At 46.4% G+C, this 27,206-nt stretch overlaps 1 protein-coding gene across 2 annotated transcripts in view; it reads right to left on the bottom strand.

The window, feature by feature from the left end:
- The window catches only part of LOC144792041 (vesicle-associated membrane protein 8-like), a 146,710-nt gene that overhangs the window by 22,057 nt on the left and 97,447 nt on the right, over window positions 1-27,206 (bottom strand). For both annotated transcript variants that reach the window (XM_078666896.1, XM_078666895.1), the window contains exon 2: window positions 4,775-4,945. In XM_078666896.1, coding sequence (XP_078523022.1) covers window positions 4,775-4,945 — 171 coding nt within the window. The remainder of the gene's footprint in view (window positions 1-4,774; window positions 4,946-27,206) is intronic.

Consider the following 27,206-nt stretch of genomic DNA (forward strand, 5'->3'; position numbering starts at 1 on the left):
GATAGGACTGGAATTTACCTTGAAGCGGCTTAGGACCCTGTCCATGAAGTGCTCTAAACACAATGCACAACGATTTGAACAGGATCCTTTGAGCTACTGGGAGCCAGTGTAGCTCCGCTAGTGCTTGTGTTGTTGATGAACGCCGAGTTTGGGAGAGTGCTAACTTAGCTGCTGCCGCCTGGATACTCTGCAGTCTGGCAATCAGGTGGCACAAGTGGCATCAAGCAAGCTTAGCCTGACTCCATGCCAATACATCAGAATGAAACAATGCAGAAGCAGTACCAATATGAAAGAATTCTTCTATCAGGTCCCAATAATTAAATGCTGCATGAAGTGTGCGCTATTACTTCTTACATACATCTATAACAGCATGCATACCAGCAGTGACAAGTTCGCTTCATCATGACCTCACATATTTACCCACCTCGTGCGACACAAGGCATATTATAACCACAAACTATCCAACCTAAAATACATGTCTGACAGTAATTGCTATACTTGGCTTGCACTGATTTGACTTCACACTAGTGGCAGTTGTTGACAATATGAAGGATGCATAACTTCCCATCAGACATTCTAGAGATGCAGGTGGCACAGTAACAATAGTCTGGAAGAAAAAAAAGAGGATGTTTGGCTGAAAGTGAATAGACCGAAGCTCAAAATTTCTTTAAATGCACTCTTCTCCTCCAGGATCTCAGTGCAGAAACAGTGTAAATGTAAAGCTAGACATCCATGTTGAATTGATGGCTCTCAAGGTAACAGCAGGATGTGAAATGCTGCCAAGCTGAAGGTGGTATGCTAGTCAAAAATCATACTCGTTATTGAAGGTGGGGTCAGGCAACGACTTCTGGAATAGTCTGAAGAACAACTTAAGAAATGAACCGCTGATAGGTTTCTGGTTTTATGGATTGCCAGAGGCTGGGATGTAGCAAAACAAAGCTTCTTAGTTACCTTATGTAGTGGCAACATAGTGTAGGGTATGGGGGCATGTGAAAACCTCAGTACACCGAAACAACATAGAAGGCAATGGATTATTTCTTAGTCTGTCCTTCTACAGTCTTTTTTGTGTATAGATGGTTGGACTTCTACCTTCATAGGCATACGATACGGTAACTGAAAAAGTGATAGATGTTTATATACTAGCATGTTATTCATGGCAAGAGACTTATTTATTCTTCCAAAAACTGTGGGTTCTTAGTCAGACCCCGACGTCACTGCTTCGTTTGAGTAACTTTGTTAGTTACTACATTTAATACTAAAAAACAGGAGCCCTAAAACCTGTGCCCAAAAACTCCCACCCAGTTTAGAAAAATTTAACTTTTAGGATGCCAAAGCATGCTCACAGCCTATGTGTTCAATTTCACAAGGCTATCTGGGATCTGCACACCAGATAGTATGGTGTCCAGAAGAGACATGTCAGAATCAGACCAGTTAAAGATACTTGAAGTCTCTCCAAGTATTCGCATCAAAAGGCCAAAGCTGGAGTTGGGCCACCATGCACAAGCCTATGCTAGTGGTGCCAACTTTAGGCTGCCTGCATCTACAAACAAATTCTTTTGGAATCACGTTTTACAGATAGCATGAGTGGCCAAGCGGCTGCGGGCACCAAGCGGACCCAAAGATGTGATGAGTCACAATTAAAAGCAGACTATAGGTCAGGGTTAAACTGCAAAGGTAAAATCCAATGTGTTCAGAACATACGAACTAGCAAGATGATTCAAATAGTTCCAGAAGAAGGACAATCGGCTGGAGCCACGGAGACAACTGGTGACTGGAGTGAAGTGGAAAGCCCTCCAAGTCCGTCTGGGGTTGGATGGGGGACAGATAAAGGCGCAACAGGGTACAAGACAGGTTAGGCAAGGGGCACATTTACCACAAACCTGTCAGGAAAAGCCTTCACAACTTCAGGTGATTATCTTCAGGTGCTTCTAAGACTCTGGCTTACTTGCGGCCAAGGTCCTGTGGCCCTCGGGAAACTCAATCCTACAAAGCGATATCCACAAAATCCCAGCTGGCCTGGTGCAGATCTTCCTTCCAGTAAAGTGTCCGCTCCTAAACTCACAGTTCAGGTTTCAGCTTTTCTGCCTAGTCACAGAAGCAGGAATTCTGCAGAGTCCAAGGAATGTCCACAAACCAAAATCAAGGCAGTCACTGCCATGTCCCCGCCCCTGAAGCCCTATGGCCGCAGAACTGACGGGAAGAGTCCTCTAGAAGTTTGACTAAGTACAAGTTTCTGCCTCAAGGTGGCTAATGTTTATTCTTCTGTTGAGATACGTTCAAGAAACCCCCCGAATCAAAGTCAAGCTTTATTTAGTTCAAATTCGTCCTTTAATATTAAGGCAGACCAACCATGAGATTTATCTTGATTTTACACACTCTCCTGAAGTAGGTAGTTATAGCTCTTGACAGTCAGATAGGGAAAAAGTAATTTTGTTGATTCAGGCCAGACTGGTTAAGCCACAGAGCAAAGTGGCTTGGCGACAGATAACAGCACACAAAAAAGGGAAAGCAGTGAGTTTTTCCATTGGCAGAAGAATCCGGCTTCTCCAAGAACGGCCCACCAGATAACTCCAGGATCAGACAGGGGAGGTCTACCTAAAGAGACAGACAAGATGTCACATCCACTTTGGTCAAAGCACAGACTGCAGCAAGACCCTAGTCTTGTGCAGTCATGCTCATGGTGTCCAAATCGACATCCATTATCCATGTTGAACACCAGGGACAGACACATACAAAGGACTCCAGTTATAGAGGACTGGTTGAATTGTTACAGGAGAGTATCCAACATGGGTGCAGGTGAAAAGGCCTGCACATCTCAACAACAGTCCACTGCCACCAGTCATCTGCTCGGAAGAAGTGGTCCTGTGCACACGCTAATGAGACACGTGGTCCTGATGTCAGGACTCGAAGTTACGTGCAAGGTAAAAATTACGTGAGAGTTCAAATAAAACATCAAGCACAAATGTTCATGTTGGTGAAGAATGTTTATAAGTCTGTTGGTGAAGAATGTTTATAAGTCAATTGTTGGTCAGTACAGAAAATGATAGCCAGCTGGCTTTCAACATGAACATTTGTGCTTGCCGTTTTATTTGAACTCTCATGTAATTTTCATCTTGCACGTAACTTCGAGACCGGACATCAGGACCACGTGTCTCATTAGCGTGTGCACAGGACCAGCTCTTCTTCTAATTTAGTTTAGGCCTCCCTACACCACTGCAGGGGTTGTTTTTCCTTTGGGTTTGTGTCTCCCTGTCATGTTCTGCACTGCGTGCCTACTGCACGAACATTTTAATCCAGTGATCACACTGCTCAGAGCGCCACTGCTTCCTGTTCTCTTAAACTCAACCCCATTCTCTCTGTATACAATGTGCTCAGAAGAAGTAGGGACTCATCCCTCAAAAAATGGTTGGGGAAACATGTTGAGTACCGCCTTTGATCAGAGAGGCACTCTGTTATTGAGCATCGCATGCACCACCTTCAGTGGTCTCACCATTTGTCAAGGTAACTGAAGGGGAAAAAAAGAGCCGGCCAGAATGTTATGGGTAGGGCAGCTTTCAAAAACCAGGTAAAAGACAACTTTAACAACAGCAATAAATGTGTGCATCTTTAAACATATGTGAGCGAAATATGTGTGTATTTTTGTTCAGTTTCTTTTGGCCACCAGCTCTGAGAAGCACATTCAAATCCATAGTGTTTGTGTGCTTAGTACTTTTTTAGGGGGAGCAAACATGGGTGGGCAACGTTATGTGTACATCAGACTGAGATAAAAACACACATGAGCCTACCCATACCCAAATACAGTGAGTGCTTTCCTATAGACTTATAGCCCTCTGCCTCGGACTACACTGTTTGCGGCACATATGACGAGGGAGAGGAACTTTAACGACCTGTACAGCCAGAGGCAGAAGGACTGTAAGGCTACTAGAACATTCCACCCACTTAGGGTAGAATGTTCTATGAAAAAGAGAAAAACATGAAGACACAAATTGGAATGTGGGAGCACTGGGCTTATACCAGTATTGATAAGCCTGGAGCTAGTCAATTGTCTTCAATGGAGCTCACAACATTCCCATGTTCTAATTCGAGCCTTAGAGCTAGCCATAGCAGGCTCTGCCGGCCATTAAAAGCCCCCTCCAGCGTTAAAGGCCCGAGCCGAAGGCGAGAGCCTTTAACAAGGGAGTGGACCTTTAATGGCCGACAGAGTTAAATACAGAGGGCTCTAAGTCTATTAGAACATCATGCCCTTAGAGAGCAGAATGTTCTAATTTGTAAAACAAAGGCCTCATGGAGCCCGAGGAGGTTGAAATCCTCTCAGGCTCCAGGAGGACTTGGCTCACAGCTGTTGCTGTGAAAAACCATTGGAATGTTGATGTTCCGGGCTTTTACCAGCCATTAGAGGTCCGTAGCACTCCACTGTCTTCAATAGAGCACTCAACATTCCAATGTTCTAATTTACTTTGTGGGTAGATGGAAATGTGTGTGCAGAGAAATTGATCTTTGGGGGGAAAACACAGTGATCACCCCTACATTTACTGAGAAAACCCACACAGAGATGTCACAGAGGTATTCCAGACAGGCACATTTGCCCCTCACTCAGTCACACAAAAGGAGTGGTTCAGTATAGGTGAAAATAGCTGTGACTCCGGGAATGAATTGGATAGTTAAATGAAGGCAAAGGCATGGAAAAAGGAAGTCCTGCTGATATAGTCATTTTGTAAACTTACCCACTCGCTCCCACCCCAGACCTGAATGAAAAGTTAGCTTAAGTACTCACACTGGCTTCCAGGTCTTCAGTTTTGTTCCTGAGGTTGTCGAGATTCTCCCCGCGGGCCAAGATCCTATCTACATTTTGAGACATGATGTTTTTCACCCCTTCCACCTCGCTCTGCAGGTTTCGGACACGGTCATTTCCCACAGCACTGGGACCAGCACCATCATCTTGATTCTAAAGCCAAAGAGAAAAATAGTTAATGATTGAAGCAATAAATATATTCCATGTATTAGCAAGTAATGAATGAGGTATACCATTAACATGTGTGTGCTTGCATATAGAAGATCTGCCCAGGGCATTTTGCGGGGCATCTGCTGGGCCTGTGTGCATTTACTGTGCTTACTGGATATAAACATAAAAAAAATCATTCTTAAAATGCCCTTATGGTGAGTTTGATGTTGAGTAGGATGCCATCAATCTACAATCTAAGTCTTTCTTTAATAACTGCACAGGGCCGGATCCACCTTGTACGGTCATCACATGTAGGTGTTTTTTTTAATTCCGCTATGAGAGTTCGTACTTTGAACACAAATAAGCATATTCACGTTTTAGAGGAAAATAAACTAATGCCAAGTTTACAAACTTTAGGAAGTGTTTATGAAACAAGGGGAGTACATATGGTCTTACTTAACAAATAGTTTGAGACACTATTAGTTAATCTCCATTTCTCCTATTTAATCTTGATATCCATCCTTTCGGAGGTTAGCTTTCAGCAGGAGGCACAGGTGCCTCTGGCAGCGAAACCCCAAACAACGAATAGAGTCCTCCATCGACATAACAAGTTCAAGAGGAACGAAACAGCTGGCTGGCCTCCAGAGCTAAATGCTGAACGACCTGGAGAACAAATCCCAAAAACACGCCTGAAAGGGAATCCAGTGGATCGGAAAAAGACTCCACCAGTGCCCTTAAATCAGAAACAGACTGGCCCCCATGGACACCCTGAATGGCAGACCACATGGGGTATGCTGTATTGCCCAATATCTTCCCTAGCCCCATAGGCAGAGCCGAGAGAGTCCTTCTGGGCAGCAGCCACCCAAGAAAGATCATCCAGCTCAATACTTTTCCCAGCCCACCCTGATAACAGGGCACACACTGCAAAGGCCTTTAAGCTATATTGTTCCAATAGCTATCTCAGTTGACTTCCCGAACCCCATAACCACCACATTGAGTTATACCATAATAGTTAACCTAATAGACTTGACATTTTTTGGCCAGCAGGTTTAATAACCATAGCCCAGTTATGGGTGTTATACTTGTTCTATGTTTCAGACCGGCTTATGGGGGATCCTGGGAGCAATGAGAGGATGTTCCACTGGGGAGCACAAATTGTGAGGTTGGTCCTTCTACCTACTCTTAACTACTACATAACAGCGCACAACACTAACTCCCTAATAGAACTGCTATACCACTGTTCAGTTCCGACATGGAATGTTAGAGGCCTCAATAGATTACCCAAGCAACATAACATTTACACTTATTTACGCCAGAGTACCACTGACATTGATTAATTGCAGGGGGCATACGTTTCCTTTGGGGAACTCCCAAGATCTCGCCATCAGTGAGAAGGCCAAATGATTAGCACCACATCCTCTGCCTTCGCCTGCGGTCTGTTGATCTGGATCAAACCAGGTGTTTCAATCCAACTCACCCACCACTTCATATACCCACCCAGATGGGCTGTTTATCTTCCTATTAGGCATTCTAGACGGGGTGGGAGTCCTCATAGACAAAATGTATGCCCCAACGTAGGACAAGGGGATTATTATGACTCTTTGTCGCCTGAACTAGCCCGCTATACCAGCTTCCCACTGATCTCGGGTGGGTATTATAACGGTGTAGAAGACACTAATAACAATATTGACAAGTCCCATCCGACTGCGACTTCGGGCTCCTTCCCCAACATGAACGGCTAGAGCCCTTAGCGCTTGGCAAGAACATTGGGTGCTGTCAGAGCTCGGCACCACAGAAATCCAGTTCTAGTTGAATGCTCCTTATATCTGCCCATTCAAATGTACCTGTGCGCCTCAATGACTTACTGCTGCACCAGGTTATCTGGCATTGTATATCTGGGACTGAATATTCCGACAGCAATTCCTTACTAATTCAGGTAATATGGGGAGGCAGACGGTCCTCAATCCCCACTTATAAACTCCAGTCTGCTGCACTGGAGGACCAAGCTTATTGGGTACAATCAATATTCACGAAGACTACTATTTTAGGGACAAAATGGGGTTGAACAGAGATACCTATCACTAAACGGGATGCTTTCAAATCAGTTATACATGGAGCATAAATTCAATCCAACTATTAGACCAAACAACAGCGATAGCGCACACTATACGCAGTTGACCTCGTGACATGCTGAGTTTTTTAATCCATTGAAATGACACTATTACAGAGCTTTACTGACCACATGCCACGTGGAAGGAGCCAGGTCTGGAAGGCTCTTGGCCTGGCTTATTCGTTCCGAAAAGAGAGGACCCAATAACATCAACTAGAAGCATTGATGGCTGCCCCATTGTCACTCAGCTGGGGATTAATTGCATTTTCCATTACCATTATGGACACCTCTACACTAGCCTCCTCAACCCCACCATCAGATGCAGTTGAGAAGTATTTAGGCACAACCAGGCTGACAACCATGGCAACTGAGCAGAGCACAAAGGTAGGTAACCCTATCACCTCGCTAGACATACAGGTGACCATAACATTCCTACTTATGGGCATAACCCCAGGCACAGATGGGCTGCCTGCTCAATTTGCTAGGTGTACTCAGCGTGCTTGGCCCCTAAGTTTCTGAACCTTTATACTGAAGCGTACAAACTAGGTCGATTACCAACCTCCCTGAGAGAAGCCCTACTGGTTCCACTCCCTAAGCCTAACCAGGAAACAGGCGATCCTGGGGACTGTGAACAACTATCAATTCTAAATGTTCATTATAAAATAATCAGTAAAGCCATCGCCAACTGCATACTAGAAGTGTGTCTATCCGGACCAGAGTGGCTTTGCTTCCGGCTGAAGCACATTCCCAAACATCCACTGCCTAGTCCACATTCTGCACTCCGAGCTGGATTAATCCACCAGACCCATTACATTGTCCTTTGACTTGTACAAAGCTTTACTCACTCTCAATTAGGCCTACCTGTTAACAGTGCTGAGACGGATGAATCTCCCTGACTTGATTATTAGATGGACTTAGATCCTATACACGGACCCTGTCGCTCCGGTCAAGACTGGGTCAGTATCCAATGAACAAATTCACATACAGAGGAGTGAGGCGTGCCAGGAATGCCCCATATCTCCTCTATTATTTGCCCTAGGAATTGACCAATTAGCGTCCAGATTTAAAGCAGGAAGCAATACCTTGCGTATTGTGGCAGGGGTGAGACACTCCACACTACCTCATAAGCGGACAGCGTCCTAATCTATCTGGGAAATTTAACCCAGGGCTCACCCCATTCACCGGAACTCCTGAATGAGTTTGGGCACATCTAAGGCTGCACGTCAATTGGATGAAGTCTTGTGGTTTCCCCATCGAGCTGGACGACAGGAAGGTCCCCAGAATCTTCAGTTGGACAGTGCTGATGGGAGCTCTCCTCCTCTAAATACCTGGGTGTTCAAGTTCTTGATATTCCATGGACGGTGTCCGGCAGGCCCCTCCTCTCCTCTCTCCTTCCTTCCCCCACCAATCGTCCACTCATCTCAAATATCCTGTTCCAACTTCCTTGCCTGAGGATGACTCCTTTGCAGCCACTTACCCCCTCAATGGACCCCACAAAGTGTTAAAAGTCAGACTCAAAGACTCAGCTCAATAATGCTCTGCATTGTTGGGAGCCTCTCCCTAAAGACACAGGGTTACACAGTGCTGTGTACTTAAAATGAAAAGACAATATAAACAAATGTAGAAAAAATTTAAAATTCATGTGCCCGCACATAAAAGAAAACTGTGCCTGGGACTCTGGAAGGACCATAAGGATGCGATGGCTCTTTCTACAAACTCCTACACCAGCGGTGCTTAACCTTTTGACACTTGTGGAATGCCACTAAATAACTATTGGAAGCCAGGGTCCCCCACCTAAGCAAATTCTATATTTTCACGCTCCAAAAAAGATAAATAAAACTACAGAAACAAGTATACATCAAACTAATACACTGATTATTAAATAATTTATTTTATTCACAAACAAAAATATATACGAAAATAAAAAGGGAAGTTTTTCTAAACTGAATTTTTTCTAAAAGACACAGTAATATACGAGAGATTGCTATATCTAGCATATCAGGATGTCTTTTCATTCCTAATGCATGCTCTCTTTGGCAGTGCACGAGTGCTTCGATTGAGGTCACTTATAATCCACACAACTGTTTGCTGTATCTGTGCTGCTCCTACAGATCAAGCATTTAATTTTTTTTAACTCACAAACTGAGTAGGCATCCTCGGACCGCAGGTTAGGAACCACTGTCCTAGATTGAATGGAAGCATAGATGGCAACTATTAACATAATCAAATATTTGGTACTTCTAGTTCACTACCTTCCAAGATAACAAAACGATAAAGTTACCTGTGTGGTGAGTGCAATCCTAGACCTCCCAGGTTTCCACCACCTAGTGACAGAAGCCGAAAAATGCCTCTTAAAGCGGTTTTAAATCAGAAATGGATCTGCAGCTAAAAACTGAGCATTTGGTGGCACATAGGTATGTAGTCACGTCAACTTTCAGTCACAGCTGGAAACCCTCCTCAGGTCAAGGAACCAGAAATATGTGACCACTTTAACTTTTGCGGGGATAAACAGGTTTATATCATGCAAGTTTGACCAGTCGCCTTTCGTTTCAGGACTAGGACAGCAGGAGCAGAAGCGGATGCAACGTCTCCCTGCTAAGGTGGGCTTGTTTTAATTGCACCAAAACAATAGTCATCTCTATCTTTTCCAGAAATTCAAGAAATTAAATCTTTCGCTGAAAAGGTCACAGGATTGGGGTCTAAATCTTTTTAAGGAATGGGTTTGTATCCCCCTCCGACCATCTCTTGGCAGGCAGCGGTAAGTGACAGTCTATCACCCATCGCGTTTCGAAGCGACATCAGAGGGATTTGGCAGGGCACACCGGGGCAGCCTTTCACCTTGGTGGTGGGAAAGGGAAATAAAACCATGAAACAGAACAACATGGTCAAATACACGGTACCCACGAGAGGACGAATCTCTAACCATTGATGGGCAACCAGATCAGAGTGAGGAAAAGCCAGAACCTACCCTCAGAGAGATTATGGCCACCATCCAAGGTGTGACGGGCACCTCTGAACCCAAAATGGACTACATGGTGGTGGAGATGTCGTTGCTGCGGGCTTACATCAACAAAACTAATGACCTCCTCCAATTTGAAATAAAAAACAGGTGGCAGACATCTGACACCACTGCCACGCTCAGAAAACAAATGGAATGCCTGCAGAAAGAAAACACCTTTATGTATGGTGGGGTGCTTTGATGCCTTTCCATGCCCTGCATACGTATGCTTTCCATGGTATGCAGCAGCCTCCTGCTCGTCACATGTCAATGTCCAGCTCATTCGCCACTTAAGGACAAAAGTCTGCGAACTGTGCCAACAGCTGAGCCACACTACCCTTTTCAAGTTTTTGGAACTCCCCATCTGTATTTCTACCAATGACCTTAACATCCTTGAAACAACTGGGAGCACTAGATATTATTGTTACTGCTCACCTGCAGTAGACTACTCTAGTTCGATAAGATGGCACCGAAATGGAACCCCAACCAGAGTGGAGGGCACTTGATATCCAGCCACCAGGGCATCAAGAGGCCGACAGTTGGTATCAGCAATTCCGTTGCAAAGGAGCAACGGCCTCTTTACTTGTAACCAATGCCCTACCTGCCTTGTAGTGTCTCCCACCCACCTGGCCCCAAGACTCAAAGAATGCAGAAGTACAGCAAGAAGGAAAATGGCCTCCCTGCAGCACTCCTCCCAGTTCTACAAATATGGAGCGAAACCCTTCGGACACCTGAGGCCAAGAATACCACAATATTTGTAGCCTGTTGAGTTGAACTCAGAACTCTTTGAACCATTTCAGTGCAAAATACAGTTCCTCAGTTACCAGACTTGAAAGATTATAGCCTCACACTAATCAAAAATTGCCCATGTTCCCACTATATGCCATAATCTCCAGAATGCATCCTCACCACTAGTGCTTGGCAGTCGAGATGTGGAAAGAACTTCAACCCATCCAGCACACTCAGCAACCTGAAAACAGACTGGAGTCAGTTAGACGTTCAGATATGGTTAGACGACTGAAATGTTGCACAACAACATTTGCCTACGCAAAAGTGCAGCAACACAATAGTCGGTGTCACAAACAATAAGTAAAGGACCGTTGGTTGTACCGGATGGAACATCCCATGATTCGTTCACACATACAAGACAGGTACAACATAAGTAGTTAATACACTAAAGAGGGAGTGACATGAGTTAAAGGACTGTGTACTGCCAAAAATCCTGTAGAATTTCTTTACATTTATGTGTGCACATAGGATGAGGAACTCTCTCTGGCCTTGGGTGGTACACTACAACAGTAGATCCCTTCCCTTGTACACTATCCTAGTTATGGGCTTCTAGTTTGGGTGAGGTTATGTCTCTGATGTCGAAATGTATGTTCTGTTTGTTAAACTGTCAGATCTAAATTAAAACTGAGTGTTGGTGAGCTAATTATGTTTCTACTAGTATTTCCCTACCACAAGATTAAAAACAGGAAGTTCGAGCAACTGACCCCCACCTCCCATTTTCGATCGACATGTTTCAGCACTCAAATGTCACCCTAACGGGGTCGGCTGCCTTCCTCAGGACTACGGGTCTCTTGGTCTCTCACATCAAATATTGTGAAACTGTCAGTGGTTCACAGTGAATTGCAATGCAATTACATTCAATACATTATGTGTTCTTTCATAAGCTGCCCCTTCTTCATAGAATAGGAAGAACTTGGAAAGAAACAGTAGAAGTTTCGTCCTTCCGAGTACAACCAAGCACAGCTAGGGCGGCGGCAACAGAAGCCTTCCCCTTCACAAGATATGCATAAGTCATGCAGCAGCAGGGTTTCCTCACAGAACAGGTACAGCATGGCAGTAGCAAAGCAAGCTTCCCTCTCACAGAAGACAGCAAGTGCAACCTTCGATCCCCTGTATAATCATTGCTCAGAGAAGCAACGTTCAGTTAAGGCCCGATTGATAGTACGGTTATACACAGACCAAGGAAGTAAGTGCCTAACTCGCTGAGCAACATAGCATTTAATGGATGAGTAAGTGAACATGCAATACTATTCTCAGGCTCCTCGGCATGTTGCTTTTCCATAGGCTGTAATTTGAAGACGTGCTGATTGTTTTTAGGTTTTCCACACATTGAGATGAAGCAATTACCTAGTGAGTCATTATCTTGAGCAGCCTAACCACGCCTAAGTAACCATGTTCTAGAACGGCACACGGGTGCCGGGCTCGTCATAATGGTTTTGAATTGACGTGCACCAAGCGCAGTACAACCCCAGCCTCAGTGCTGCACTGGGTCAACATGTTTGACGGGCGCCACTGCCCTGGCAGAGCAGGTCCATGCACCTGTTCCAGTGATTTCTGTCGAGAGAACCTCACGAATCTAAAGAGGCACTAAACGAGCCACGTGGTCCTAAACACTGGGCGCTGGGGTTCAACGCACAGACGCTGTACTCTGCCAACATCCGCCATTTCCATGGTGCCCCACGAGCGTCACGCGCACGTCAACTCGGGCTGCCCACGTTTACTAGGTCACAGATGATGTCCTGAAGCATTAGCGCAGAACTCACCAGACCGGTTACGTCTCAGGTGCGCAACACCTCTTTTGTGCACCATGCACTGACGACACGAGAAACACCTTATTCGCCCGTAACCGAGAGAGTCACGCCACAAACAATCCAGAAACCTAGAAACACAAACACTTCTGACAGAGAACCCAGCGCCAAGTAAATGGAATCTATTCTGAGTAAATGGAGGGAAACTCGAGGGTCACAAGCATCGATTTTATGTTCTGTGGTCTTTTGTGCTCACTTTAGAGTCTGTGCCGACGAGCTGGACAGTCGGGGAAGCTTTGGCGGACGATAAGCAAAACCTTCACTAGGTTCATATCCAAAACGAATGTGAAAAGATTGTGAAAAAGCTTCACTGACCCAAATCACACGAACAGTAGACTACGCCATTGTAAAATATTCCCACACGTACAGCAAGTGCAGGAGTGAAACCTTAACACAGCCACACACATGCATTAGAGACAGCAGCAGGGCTGGTTGTTCTCAAATACGCAGCACAGGCACCAGGGATAAGGACGCAGGTTAATCAACCAATCAATCAATCAATCATTGTACTTGTAGAGCGCGCTACTTACTAGTTAGGGTCTCAAGGCACTGCGGGGAGGGGGGAGTGCCGCTACTGTTCGAAGAGCCAGGTCTTCTAAAGGTAAGCCGGTTTTGGGTCTCTCGTAGGTGGGTAGGGAGGGTGTTCCAAGTTTTGGCGGCGAGGAAGGAGAGGATCTGTCGCCTGAGGTCGTTCTTTAGATGCGGGGGACAGCGGCGAGGCTGGCGGAGCGAGCCGGCGGGTGGGGGTGTAGAAGCGGAGACTGCTGTTGAGGTATGCGTGGGTGAGTATCTTGAAGGTGATCCTCTTGTCAACGGGGAGCCAGTGTAGGTCTCTCAGGTGGGGTTGATGTGGCTGCGGCGAGGGACGTTGAGGATCAGTCGGGCGGAGGCGTTTTGGATTCGTTGCAGTCGTCGCAGGTGTTTGGCCGGGATTCCTGCATAGAGTACGTTGCCGTAGTCCAACCTTCTGCTGACGAGGGCCTGTGTCACCGTTCTTCTTGTTTCGGTGGAGATCCACTTGTAGATCCTGCGGAGCATGCAGAGGTTGTTGTAGCAGGAGGAGACAGTGTTAACCTGCTTCGACATGGAGAGGGTGGAGTCGAAGATGATTCCTAGGTTGCGTGCGTGGTCGGTGGGTGTCGGTGCTGTTCCCAGTGTGGTCGGCCACCAGGAGTCGTCCCTGGCTAAGGGGGTGTATCCGAGGATGAGGACCTCCGTCTTGTCCGAGTTGAGCTTCAATCGGCTGCCTCTCATCCATTCGGCGACGGCCTTCATTCCCTCGTGGAGGTTGGTTTTGGTGGAGTGCAGGTCCTTGGTGAAGGAGAGGGGGAGCTGGGTGTCGCCGGCGTAGGAGATGTTGAGGTCGTGCTGGCAGGCGACGTGAGCGAGGGGGGCCATGTAGACGTTGAACAGCGTCGGGCTGAGGGATGAGCCCTGGGGTACGCCGCAGATGATGTCGGTGGCTTTGGAGCGGAAGGGGGGGAAGGCGGACGCTCTGGGTTCTGCCGGAGAGGAAGGATATGGTCCAGTCTAGGGCCTTCTCTTGCATTCCGGCTTCTTGGAGGCATGTCTTTAGTGTGCGGAGGCAGACCGTGTCGAAGGTGGCTGATAGTCCAGGAGGTTGAGGGCTGATGTTTTGCCGTTGTCTAGTTGGATTCTGATGTCGTCTGTGGCGGCGATGAGGGCTGTCTCGGTGCTGTGTTTTTTTCGGAATCCGGACTGGGATTGGTTTAGGATGTCGTTGTCCTCGAGGTGGTGGGTTAGTTGTGTGTTGACGATTTTCTCAATAACCTTCGCCGGGAGCAGGGAGATGGGCCGGAAATTCTTGAAGTCCTTGGGGTCCGCCTTGGGCTTCTTGAGAAGGGTGTTGATTTCGGCATGCTTCCAGCTTTTCAAGGAATGTAGCTGTCTCGAAGGAGATGTTGATTACTTTCTGCAGTTGAGGTGCGATGGCTGCGTCTGCTTTGTTGAATATGTGGTGTGGGGAGGGGTCTGACGGTGATCCTGAGTGGATGGAGTTCATGATCTTGCATGTTTCGTCGTCGTTGACGTTGGTCCAGGAGGTCAGGCGGTTGATGCGTGTGGTGTTCGTAGGGGGGGTGGAGTCTGGCGTTGTCGGGTTGGTCATGGTGGTGTTGAAGCTGTCGCGGATGTCAGCAATCTTGCGGTGGAAGAAGGTGGCTAGCGAGTCGCACAGTTCTTGTGAGAGGGCGGGATGTCATTGGCATTGGCGCTGGGGTTGGAGAGTTCCTTCACGATGCTGAAGAGCTCTTTGCTGTTGTGTGCGTTGTTTTCCAGGCGGGTTTTGAAGGACGTTCTCTTGGCTAATCTGATGAGATGGTGATGTCTGCAGGTGGCGTCCTTGTGGGCTGCGTGGCTGTCCGGTGTTTATTCGTGGAGGCATTTCTTCTCCAATTTTCGGCATACTCGTTTGGAGGTCTGGAGTTCTTCGGTGAACCAGGTGGTTTTCTTGCTGGTGCGGCTGTTGGAGGGTTTATTGAGCGGGGTGAGGGTGTTGGCGCAGTCGATGATCCACGGTCTGAGGTTGCGGGTGGCGGCGTCTGGGTAGGTGGGGTCAGTGGTGAGTTCTGGGTGAGGGAGGTGGCCAGCTGGTCTTCGGTGACTTTGTTCCAGCAGCGGCAGGGCAGCTGTTGGGTGTGGTGGTGGGCTTCTTGTAGGTGAATGGATGCAGCGGTGATCCGTCCAGTGGAGTTCGGTGGTGCGGTCGAAGGAGATGTGGGTGCTTGTGGAGAAGATGGGGTCAAGCGTGTGGCCGGCAGCGTGGGTGGGAGCGGTGACGAGTTGTCTGAGGCCTAGGTTGTTGAGGTTGTCGATCAGGGTGGCGGAGTTGGTGTCGTTGTTCTCGAGGTGGAAGTTCAGGTCCCCGAGGAGGATGTAGTCCGTGGAGGCGAGTGCCTGGGCGCTGACTAGGTCGGCGATGGAGTCGCTGAACTGTGGCCGGGGTCCTTTTGGTCTGTAGACGAGTGTTCCTCTGAGGGTGGTGTTGGGGTCAGTGTGGATCCTGAAGTGCAGGTGTTCAGCGGTGCTCAGAGTGTCGTTGAAGTAGGTGGAGACCTTGAGGCTTGGCTTGTGGACGATGGCTATTCCTCCTCCAGTTCCGTTGGTGCGTTCTCTTCAGGCGATCTTGTAGCCGTCTGGGACGGCCATGGCGATGTCAGGAGCCGAGGAGTTGCTCCACCTGGTCTCGGGCAGGAAGGCAACGTCTGGGGTGGAGTTGTCGAGCAAGTCCCAGATCTTGACGGCGTGTTTGCATGCAGAGCGTGTTTTTAGGAGTATGCAGTGGAGGTGGTTGGGTCCGGTCCTTGGTGGTTTGGTGGCTCTGTCGCAGGTGAAGCTGCAGGTGCGGCAGGAGAAAGGTCGTTGGGTGCGTTTCAGGGCGGCCTGGAAGCAGCTGTGGTCTCGGCCGGTGTGGAGTGCGTGGAGGGTGCTGGCGTATCGCAGTCTGGCGTCGTGGCGTTCGTGGGGGCCAGGGGATCTGGCGCTGGGCGCGGTCCAGGCGCGGACGGGCGCAGACGGACTTGCCTTAGGCACGCCCACTGTGCGCGGCCGTGCAGCGTCCGGCATATATGGGAAGGTGGGAGGGAGGAGCAGCTGGGAGGCGGGAGCAGCGAGTGGGCAGGGGGCGGGGCCGCAGGGGGCACAGCGGCGGGGAGAACGTGTGGCACAGAAAGCACAGTGGGGCAAAAAAGAGGGGAAAACAGTGGCGCAGAGCAAAAAAGAAACGGGGCACAGAAGAGGGGAAAACAGTAGCACAGAGCAAAAAATGGGCACAGAGGATGGGGAAAAACAAGTGGCATAGAGAGCGAACCGCTGCTGCTGCGAGCAGCGGCAGCGCAACCTACCCATGTCTGTGCGCTCTCACATCCGACGACCTGAAAATATGCCTATTGCTGTAAGAATTAGCCTCCCTGAAACTTTTAGTAGCCCCCTGCCCGAAATTTGGCTCTAGTTGCACCGCTGTGAGGTACATTCTAGAGTTCTAGAGGCCACGTCTGCCCAGTCCTTGTCTCAAGTCACTTGCCCCCCATCACATTCAATTTGGAAGGCCGCACACCAGAAGTGTGGTATGAAAAGATTTCTGTATCTAGAGGAGAGAGGTACACATGTAGTTCAGGAAAGGGGTAAGTGGATGAAAGGGGGTGGATGTAGAAGAATGGATGAGAGAAGACAAGCCAAGGAATATGAATGCGTGGAAAGAAAACTGGATGGACAGAGGAAAGAGTTACAGCAGCATGGATGAATGGATATATGAACAAGTGGGTGGCTGAATGGGCAGAGGGCTAGTGGGTGAAGTGACAAGGCTGAGCCGAGGGTTGAGTGAGCAAGCAGGTGAAAAGGAGCGTATGAGGATAAAGAGGTGGAGGGAAGAGTGGACCGATAAGTGGGTGTATGACAAAGCTGGTAAGAACTCGGAAAAGTGGGTGGATGACTGACGTGTTCATGTGTGAGCGAGTGTGGCTGAACTGTTGGGTGGCGCGATAGCGGAGTAGGATAGCTAAATGAAACTGAGCTCATCGCTTCATGAGACTGAGCACATCACTTAAATGACTGAGTATGGACGAGTTAGCAGACAGATTGGTCGGTAACATGCAAGAAAGTGGACGAGTAGTTGGGTAAATGTATGAGGGGGATGGACTGGAATTGGTGCAAAGATCACCAAATATCTCAACAAAATCGATTAAGATGCCAAAACCCCTTGTTTTGGGAACAAACTAACGAGCCTACACCTGATTATTTTCAAACTGTTAACAAGCTTATTGCTCTTTTAGGAGGAACATAAACATTGTGAAATCCAGACACCTCTGCAAGAACATGACAACCTTTTTTCATCATAATATTACTACCAGTCAACACAACAACTTGGGGGCTGCTAAACTGGATGCTGGTTTTCATACGGATTCTTTCAATTTCTACACCCCAGGCGTATAAATTTAATGACGAAACCACCGGTGGATAACGAATCAAGATTTTAGTAAAACATGAATTCCATGCATTGCACTTAGGACACATGGCCAACATGGGCACGCATCTCTTTCCAAATATATGAGCGCACTGCAATTTGAAATAACATCATCAATTGCTGAGTTATAGAAGGAAACCTTAAAGCATCTTTGAAAAGATCCACTAACACAGATTTGTTTTTCTTTCCACAAGAGGCCTTTATGGGAATGACCCTGTTGCAAAGTGACCAGTTTTTGAGTTGTTCCCTAAATGTATTTTATTTTTTAAGGACTCGCCTACTGGTAATGTTGAAATCCAACACCTGGCCACTGCTATCCAGTGCCCAGTGTATGTGCTCAGATCCCAAAACACATAGAAATTGGTATAAAACCTGATTGACACATTTAACTTTCCTATAAAGCAATAGTAAAAGGTGCAGAAATAAACCCCTGGCATGGAAATTAAATGCCTATTGTGCCATCCACTACAATGGCAGTGAAAACATGGTTTCAGGCACACCCTGTGTAGCCTGAAAGCAGACGTTTGACCCCTGCTCTCTCAAAACCAAGCAGGAAAACTGGATTTAAATAGCATATACACCATCCCTAAGCACACCTTGTTGACCACAAGGTAGGGTGCATAATATTTAAGACTTGGAACATTAGAAATGTCATGCTCCATCAGTGACTAAGCCCAAAATGACCTGGCTACCAGCCAGGTTGTAACTGGTACATAGGGAAAGTCAATGTATAGATTATATACTTAAATCCATAGGTTTTGAGCTGTACCCACAACAGAATATTCAAAGCCTTATTTTATATTTAATAAAAATCCAATTGAATGGTAAAGTTGGACTTCTATTAAATACATTGGACATGTATCGCAAGTAAAACTGCTGGAGGCTAAATTGCATTAGCTCACTGGCAACTGCCAAGCCTGCACTTGGCCTGAATTACACTTACAAGAGGTGTGAAAACTGCACCCTGAACAAAGGCAATGGCATTGGAGTAGGGTGGTGATTCCCCTAGCACGAAGACCCGTTGGTGTGAGCCCAGGAACTTAACTTCAAAAGGGCCTGTGCGGTCATAAGCAAATGTTAGGTAACAATTGGAAAGCCCCAAACGTTCACTTCCTAGTCAGGCAGGCACCAACACAGTGAGAGGAAAGCTACCCCGAAACTGGTTTTGAGTGACCATAAAGGAGGGGACTGCTCATTACCCCGATGATACCTCTGGGTTGGCACACAGGCTCTGCACAAGGAAAGAAAGGTTAAAACCATACTGCTTTGTTAGAGTGAGGAGCTCTGCATGATTTTTTAGTAGGTACTGTGTAGTAGGGCAAGCAGAAACTTTTGAAAAGTGGGTAGGGTTACCCACGGGCACTTCCACCTCAATGGGCAGGGATTTGCCAGTATTCAACCCACCCACTCGCTGATGCCAGGCATAAATGTGGCATCCAAAGGTACCATCCTCAGAGCACGAAATGTACTTCTGTGTTGCCTGGGCACCAGAAGAAAGTATGGACATTTTGGAAACGTTTTCCTACAGAGCTTCAGGTGGCCCTATGAGGAAAAAACATCTAGTTGACAGTGCTACGCCATCAGCTTGAATTTCAGCTTTGTGCCGCTCAAGGCTCCCAGCACATCCAAAAAAAAAAGTCTAAGTCCCATTCTGAGTTGGGATGTAAAGAAATTTCAGCAAGAAAACTCCACAGCTCCGGAGCAACTAATCTGCTTCTGTTATCCACCCTTCAGTTCCACAGCAGTGGCTACAATTTTGGTGGCCACCTGCTCAAGGAGTTTTTTATGTTTCACACAGTGTTAAGGTCCCTTTCTCCATTGGCACTTAGAAATAATTTGGATTTTTTTTTAAAGTTCCAGACAATTACGGGGACCTATCCACTTGTATTTGACCCGAGTTCCATCGTGTTCAAAACAAGCCTAGGTCCGAGTCTACTGCTTCCAAAGTACTAAAATTGGTGCTGTTTGTTTTAAGCACTATTTTTACTTAATATTCTAATAATACATTTCTCCAGTTCTCCTTATTGGATTTTTGCCCTTTATTTTAGTCATATTTTTTTCCGTATATTTAAACATTTGTTGTGGAGTTTCATTGTGTTTTGTGTGACATTATCTACTGTGGATGCACTGCTTAAATACGTAACACATAGCTTAGATTTAAGCTAGGCCACTTTGTGTCACATTGACAAAGACTGATAACAGGTTTATTTTATTTAAATTGTGTGATATCTAGCAGGTGGTGGCAAACACTTGAATGAATGAATAAATACTTTTATTTGATTTCATTAAAAAAAAAAAATCATAAAAGAGGGGGGAACCACTATTCAGGAAGTGTACATTTTGGAGTAAAAACATGTGAGTATAAAACATACAGACAATACCATAAAGGAGTTTCTGTACGAGGTGTACTGGAACTTATTAAACTAGTTAATGGTTTCCTTTTTTTCCCCAGTTCTGTTGCTTCGTTTTGGAGGAATTTTATAGCTCTACAGGACAGTTGGGTTGATAGTCCTCCGAGGCATTGGATGACGGCTGCTCTGCATGACCTTATTTGTTCATTCCTAAAGGCTTCCAAGGATCGTTCTTCGGGTCTCTGCCAGGAAAGGGCAGAGGCATAATAAGTGTAGAAAAGACTCGTCCCATCCTCCGCATAAGTGACATTCCTTGGATTGCCAGGGGTATTTCCATTTTGGTATCAAATCTTTGGAGGGAAATGACCCCAGCCACAGTAACGTTAGATAGTGCTTTTTCTCCTGAGAAAAGTGGTCTAGCAGGTATGGTTGAGGTTTCAGCCGCTGATAGCCTTGAATCACTGCCCAGGCATGTTTTTTTTTTTTAGACCGCTATGTTGTCTATTAATAAGGAGGTCCTTTTCATTGCCTTATTCTCTACGGTTTTGAAACTGGAATAGGTGGGTAGGGTGAGCCAGGCCTCCTCTAGCTGCAATGCCACAAGGGAATCTTTCAGAACACTGAACGTCGAGTTTTTTAGCCTGGCTTGGGTTTCGATTTCCTTTCAACAGTGATGCACAAGGGTGTTGTCCTCTGCATCCCTCATTCTGCAGCAGTATTTGGCAAATGCCCCTTGTCTGTCAGGAGTCTGATTTCTTAGTCTATACTTGAGTTTGGGATTGTGAAATATGTCGGGGGATCGAGAACAGGTCCTTAAAGAAGGTTGATTGTGCTGAGTTTAAGGAGATGGCGCCTTTCAGGTTTAGAATTTCCCGAGCCGTATGAGATAGTGCAGGAATTTTGCTGAAATGGCTTTAAGCAAATGACCTGTAGAACACCATGTAAATTTTTTCTTTAAGACTCTGAAGGCAAACTGCAGTTATTTAGCTCTGGTACGGCCTTGTCCCAATTGTAATTTGAAATTGAGGTTGCGGTCTATTTGGAAACCTAGATATTTGTATGAGTCAACCGGGACAAAGGTTGCCCATCCAAAGACCAAATGAATTTGCGGTGTGCCTTAGTTTTGACTCGTCTGGCAAAACACATCACTTTTGTTTTTTGGTGATTGATGGTTAGTTGGGCCATGATGGTGTAAGCTCCTAGTTTGGTGATGAGTCGCTGCAGGCCTACAGGTGTTTGTGCAAGGAGCACAATGTCTTCCGGGTATTGTAGACTGGGTGTGGGGACGTTGCCCAGTTTTGGGGGGTCAGATTGAATTGACCGTAGTTGTTTATCTAGGTCGGCAATGTAGATGTTAAAGAGGCAGGGTCCCAGCACACACCCTTGTTTTAACCCATTAAGGGTTTGGAACTTTTTGGTTATGCTGTGTCAGTCATCTTTCCTGACCTGAACCCACATCTGGGAATACAAGTTGATTATGGCGCCCAGGAGTTTGATTGGGACACCCCAGTTATGCATTTTTGCCCATAGCTTGGCTCTTGGGAATTTGTCAAAGGCTAATATAAGGTCTATGAAGCATGCGTACAAAGGCCTGGATTTTGCGAGAGCTTGGTTGGCTATCAGGGTGACCACGTAGATGTTCGTGAGTGTGCCCATCCCTGCCCTGAATCCTGTTTGGGTGTAGGGAATAAGGTTACTTCTTCTGACCCAGTCCTCCAAATCAGCCAACAAGTTTGATGCATACATTTTTGCCTCCACAATGATTAAGGCTATCAGACGGAGGGGTCGGAACGGGCACCCGACTTGTGTACTGGGTTCAAACTACTGCCCCTCCAAGAGTCTGGGATGGTACAGGATGCTAAGATGGAAGAGAAAAGTGGCGTGAGGATTTCGGATCAGAATGAAGGATTATGCCGGAACAGGGCATTTGGCAACCCGCGGGGTCCTAGAGCTCCCTCGGGTCTTAGTTTTTCAATGATTTTTAGAACTTGCTCCTTCCGGATTTGCAGAAAATATTCGGATGCTTCAGGGTTGGGGGTGATTTTGACACGGCCTGCTACAATTGTCCACCCCAAATAATAATTCGCTTTCCAAGAAACCCAAGTAGATGTTATCTTGTGTGCAATTGCATTTACATAGAGATTTATATCCAAACAAGGCCCTAAAGTGCAACTGCCCACAGCTAGTACACTTATGAGTACTTTAGATGGAATTGTGGGTCAGTTGCAGCCTAAATGAATTATGTTTTGATATTGTGCATGAGGACTAGAGTTGTCTTGTTATCCTGTTCTGTTATCATTCTTGGCCTGAGTTGAAGCAAGAACAAGTGAGAAATAGGATACTTAAACATTAGAGGCTAGGATAAGAGTGTGTGAGTGGGGCAAGCTTCTCAGAGGAAATGTGCTGTCAAGTGACCCAATGGACAGTTCCCACTGAGAGCAGGGAAGGAGAGGAAGTAGAAAAGCATTGGCATAGCCAACAGGTCTCGCTTTTGGGACCTTATAAGTATTTAGTTATGCAGCACAATATGCTTGGTGCAACAACATCAACTGTTGCATGGATAAACACTTATAAGCTCCCAAAGGCGAGACCTATTGGCTATGCCAATGCTTGTTCTTATTTGGGTCTAACATTTGCTTCTACCGGTTCGTGGGCCCTACAAATGGCACACCAGAGGCTATAACTATCAAAATCTACTGGTACTTTATTTAGCCTACCACAACCCAGGGGTGGAGGTGCCTTCTTCCCAGTATTGCAAAATTATAAAGCCCTATGCTTACCCTTTTTTAATAAAATGTTGCATTAATAACTTGAGATATGCCCTGAACATGTTTTCTCAATTGGCAGATGAGAGTATTCGCTTGGGCGCTTTTTTAAAACAAGGGAAAAATATAGAATGAGAAAGATTAATCCAAGCCTTTCATCCATCACCTTCTTGTTTTCCTCAGTGCAAGAAGCAGAGAAGTCTCTTACTCAACCGTCAGAAACTATGTCAGTTCCTCCACGGTTGCATGAAGGACTGTAGATATGCTTCAGTCTACACATCTTGATTCTGTTGTGCAACAGAACAGAATAGAGACAGGTGCGAACAAGGTATGAAAAAAAAATATATATGAACATCTGTGGTGGGGAGGCTAGAGTACTGAACAGAGACAGGACAGTGAGGGGAAACAAGCATACGCGTCGCAGGAGTGACGCGAGACAGAAGTGCGGGGAGACGGGAAACTGGATGACGGGAGACAAGTTGGAAGAGAAGTAAGGGGTGGGGAGAGACAGGAGGAGTGAAAGAGAAATGAAGGTTGAAAAGAGACAGAAGGCGTGAAAGGGACAGGGAAAGAGACAGGAGGAAGGTTGAAGATAAAGGGCGGAGAAACGTGAAAAATTGGGAGACAAGGAGGAAAAGAGTCAGGAGGCAAGAGGGGATATAGGTGCCATGAGAAGAGACCTGTGGGGTGAAATAAGTGGGAATTGATGAGGGGTGCAATGAAAGATCCGGGGAGTGACGAGAGACAAAAGTAAGGAGAGACATTAAGAGTGGCGGAAAAAGTGCGGACAGACGTTGAAGGGAGACAGAAAAAAAAAAGACTGTAGATGTCGGGGATAAAGGTGAGGCGAGACTGAAGAGGTGATAACAGACAGGAGGAAGAACGAAAATAAAGAGGAGGGCGCTGTGGCTAAGGGAAGTAACTGGGCGATTGGGAGGGAGGCGGCGGGGCGGTGCTGCTGCTGACGGTGAGAGGCGCTCAGACAGGCCGGGGGAGGAGAGACAGGAGGCCGGGTGGCACATGGCCACTGTTCCCGTGAGCATCGGAGCCGCAGCACCGGGAGCAGACACTGGAAGGAGTAACTCAGGGAGCAAGAACTGCACCGGGAGCAGGAGCATGGGGATCGGGAGCACCGGTAGCATGAGCACCAGCGACGTGAGCACCAGGGACAGGGGCAGGCAAAAGAGAAAGGGCATTCGGCATAAAAGAGCAAGCAATGAGAAAAATGTGTAGAGAAAAAGGAAACAGATTGAGATCTCTTAAACTCCGATCTTGGGAACACAAAAGCCAGATAAAAGAAAAGATGTATTGCTACCAATGTGGATAAATATATCTACATATGAAGGTACATGCTAGCAATAGAAAAGCCAGAGAGAATAAACATCAGAAAGCAAGCAGGCGAGTGGTGCGTGCATGCGAGCCCATGACTAGAGAGGAAAGCCAGATGGCGCCTCTGCTCGTAACTGTGCGAGTAACCGCACGCTCTTAAGCACACAAAAAGATGTGGTCGGCTTTTTAAAGCCCACTCATTAAATGTCTCGCCTGAGCTCCGCATGCGCGGGCTCAGGTGAGACCTAAAAAAGGGTCCCAAGCATTTCAACCAAAACAAGGAAAAAGTGGGCAGTTCATAACAGACACATATACAAAACAGATGCAACTGCAGTTAGCACTGCACAGAGGTAGGATTCAATCCGACTGGGCTACTAGTCCACAACAAAATCATGTGCAGATGGTTACTAATCAACTACAAGCTCATCTAGGCTCTTCTACTTTCCTTGCTAATCAATCTCAATTACATTTATCTTGCAGAACTGAAAATGTCCTTTTCATGTAGAGGAGAAAATCCATTGTTATGTTATAGATATTTTTAGAGCACAGCGGTTACCCAAGGGTGTCCTGGCGCTAGTTACTTATCCATTGAGCAATAAAACAGAAGAAAGGAGTTTTACGTATCAAAAAGCCAGGTTTTTAGTCCCTTCCTGAATGCCAAAAGATCAGCGGCATTTCTCAAATGGAACGGAAGGTCATTCCAGCCTTTTGCCGCACAGAAAGCAAAACTTCTACAACCCCACATTACTTTTTAGGTCGAGCCTAGCACAGAGCGCATGCACTGCTCTATGGGAGGCTTCTTGTGAGCGCTCTAAATTTCTCCGTGTGGGTTTGACTCCGCCCACACATTTGATTGGACTTTGCGTGTGGCTTTCAATAATGAAAGCACGCAAATGGTCAAAGGCAGGTGCATGTCCCACCTCTTCTTCAAATGTTAACTCTCACGGCGTTTGGGTGTCAAGAGCGAACAGCGGCGCGTAGGGTGCAGCTGCATACCTCATCGAGTCATGGATCAGGTTACTAATTATACACAGCAAGGTCTCTTTCACTTTCGCAGCTGCGCTTGTTTATTTAGTTTTGGTGCTGTTGCCCCTTGGAGGCTTTCCTCCTAGGGAACGTCTGCGTTAGATTTGCATTCTTCTCATGGTTGCTTCCTGTCGCTGCCTACTGTGTTGCCTTTGTAGTTGTTGTTTGAGTTATCTTGCAGTGCGGTTGATATTTTTTCACTGAAACACCTAGTGAATAGCCGAATTTGAACTGCAGCTGGGATGTCAAGCTGCCTTATCGTAGTTTCACATATTTAGACCTGCCAATCTCCAGCTGACAGTAGGCACTTCGACATTAGATTTACAAAGCATATTTGAATGTGTGCATATTTTTACTGTTAGAGAATGGTCTTATTAAATCATTGGTGGTTAGCTTTATGTGCAGGGGTTATCGGTTAAACTCTTCACTCCCAGCTTTAAACTAAACTCATCACTTTCTGTTCCAAATTTGAGCAATCTACAACAACTTCATTTGTTGTCACTTTTCGTCACCGCTTTGGCTCCATTGAGAAATGTCAGTAAGAGTCTGCAGAGTATGTTGAGCAACGTCTTGCACTTCCTCGATTTCCATATTCAAACTTTGAGTCTGACATGACGAGTTGCTCTGTTCTATAGCTGTATGAATGGGATTTGAATGATCACATGGTCAACTAAATCATACTCTAAAAAATCCTGGAATACATATGGAGCTGACCCGGAGGTAAGTGATTTATCACGTGCATTTTTTATTTCTTTCACTACAAAATGCCAGCACGTGGGTGAAGCAGGAGGAGTATTAGATATTACCTTGGCCACCACCATCATCCCTTCTTTGGTTCTTCAAAATGATTTGAAGCAAAAGCAGATTTAAAAGAGATCGGAGAAAAACTAATTGGGGAATGGTTTTGAAAAGGTTGGCTGACAGGTGTAAGTTTTCTGAGCAGGAGTTTTTGAATTTATTTTGCCATGCCTCTGATGAACACCAGGATCTGAGCTGTACTTTGCTTGGCAATACATCTGTGGAGCCCAAGTCCTCCTTCCATTTTGCATAGGGCCCACTTTGGAAGGTTGTCACAATTATTAAGATTCACGACCTAATTTCTGGCAATTGTTTTTTTTCTTTTCTACTTACAAGGTCCCAATGGCGAGACCTATTGGCTATGCCAATGCTGGTTTTGTGGAGGGCACTGTGACTAACTTGGCTCCCAATGAGCAAAGAGTTCTTTTCAGTGTATACCATTGGAACTGGCCTTTTAAATGTTCGGGTCCTATACCTTGAAGAGCTTTTGAAATGCACTCTATTCCTTACCGGGATCAGTGCAATTTTTTTAATTTCTTTGGAGATGGAGGAAAACCTAGGCGTACTAGTGAGTAACCTAGTGGCTGCATTTTGCAGCAGCTGGAGTTTGTTCATGAAGCGTTCTTAAATGTTTAAATAGAGACCCTACAATAATCCAGCCTTGACAAGACCAGTGCTGTAAACACTCAGAGGCAATTCAGAAAAGGGGGTGGTGATGAACAGAGTGTCTGAATTAAGCAGACCACTCTTACCCAGTCCAAAGATCAGGGCTTGATCCATCACCGTTATTTATCTCACTGCCCCATCCCAGCTCAGAACCTGGCTATATGCAAATTAGTCTGTCCCTGGCCCAGTGCATCATGGGAACAGGGCAGACCAAACTACCAAGCCAATTCTTCACCAGAAAGGAGACAAGCTACCGGGGACCGGTTTCTGGCATTTCAGCCTCTTCGGCCCGGCTTGCTTGAATCCTGATGGAGCAGTGAGAAAGGGACTCATGTCTGAGTATACCCTGCCACACCTATAGTGGCCAAAAACAATTCAGAAAACGGGGTGGTGATGAACAGAGTGTCTGAATTAAGCAGACCACTCTTACCCAGTCCAAAGATCAGGGCTTGATCCATCACCGTTATTTATCTCACTGCCCCATCCCAGCTCAATCAATCAATCAATCATGGACATTTATATAGCGCACTACTTACCCGGAGGGTCTCAAGGCGCTTGGGGGGGGGGGGTGCTGCTACTGCTCGAACAGCCAGGTCTTGAGCTTCTTCCTGAAGGAGAGGTGGTCTTGGGTCAGGCGCAGGTC

This window comes from Lissotriton helveticus, chromosome 11 (genome assembly GCF_964261635.1).
Source record: "Lissotriton helveticus chromosome 11, aLisHel1.1, whole genome shotgun sequence".
Classification (NCBI taxonomy): domain Eukaryota; kingdom Metazoa; phylum Chordata; class Amphibia; order Caudata; family Salamandridae; genus Lissotriton; species Lissotriton helveticus.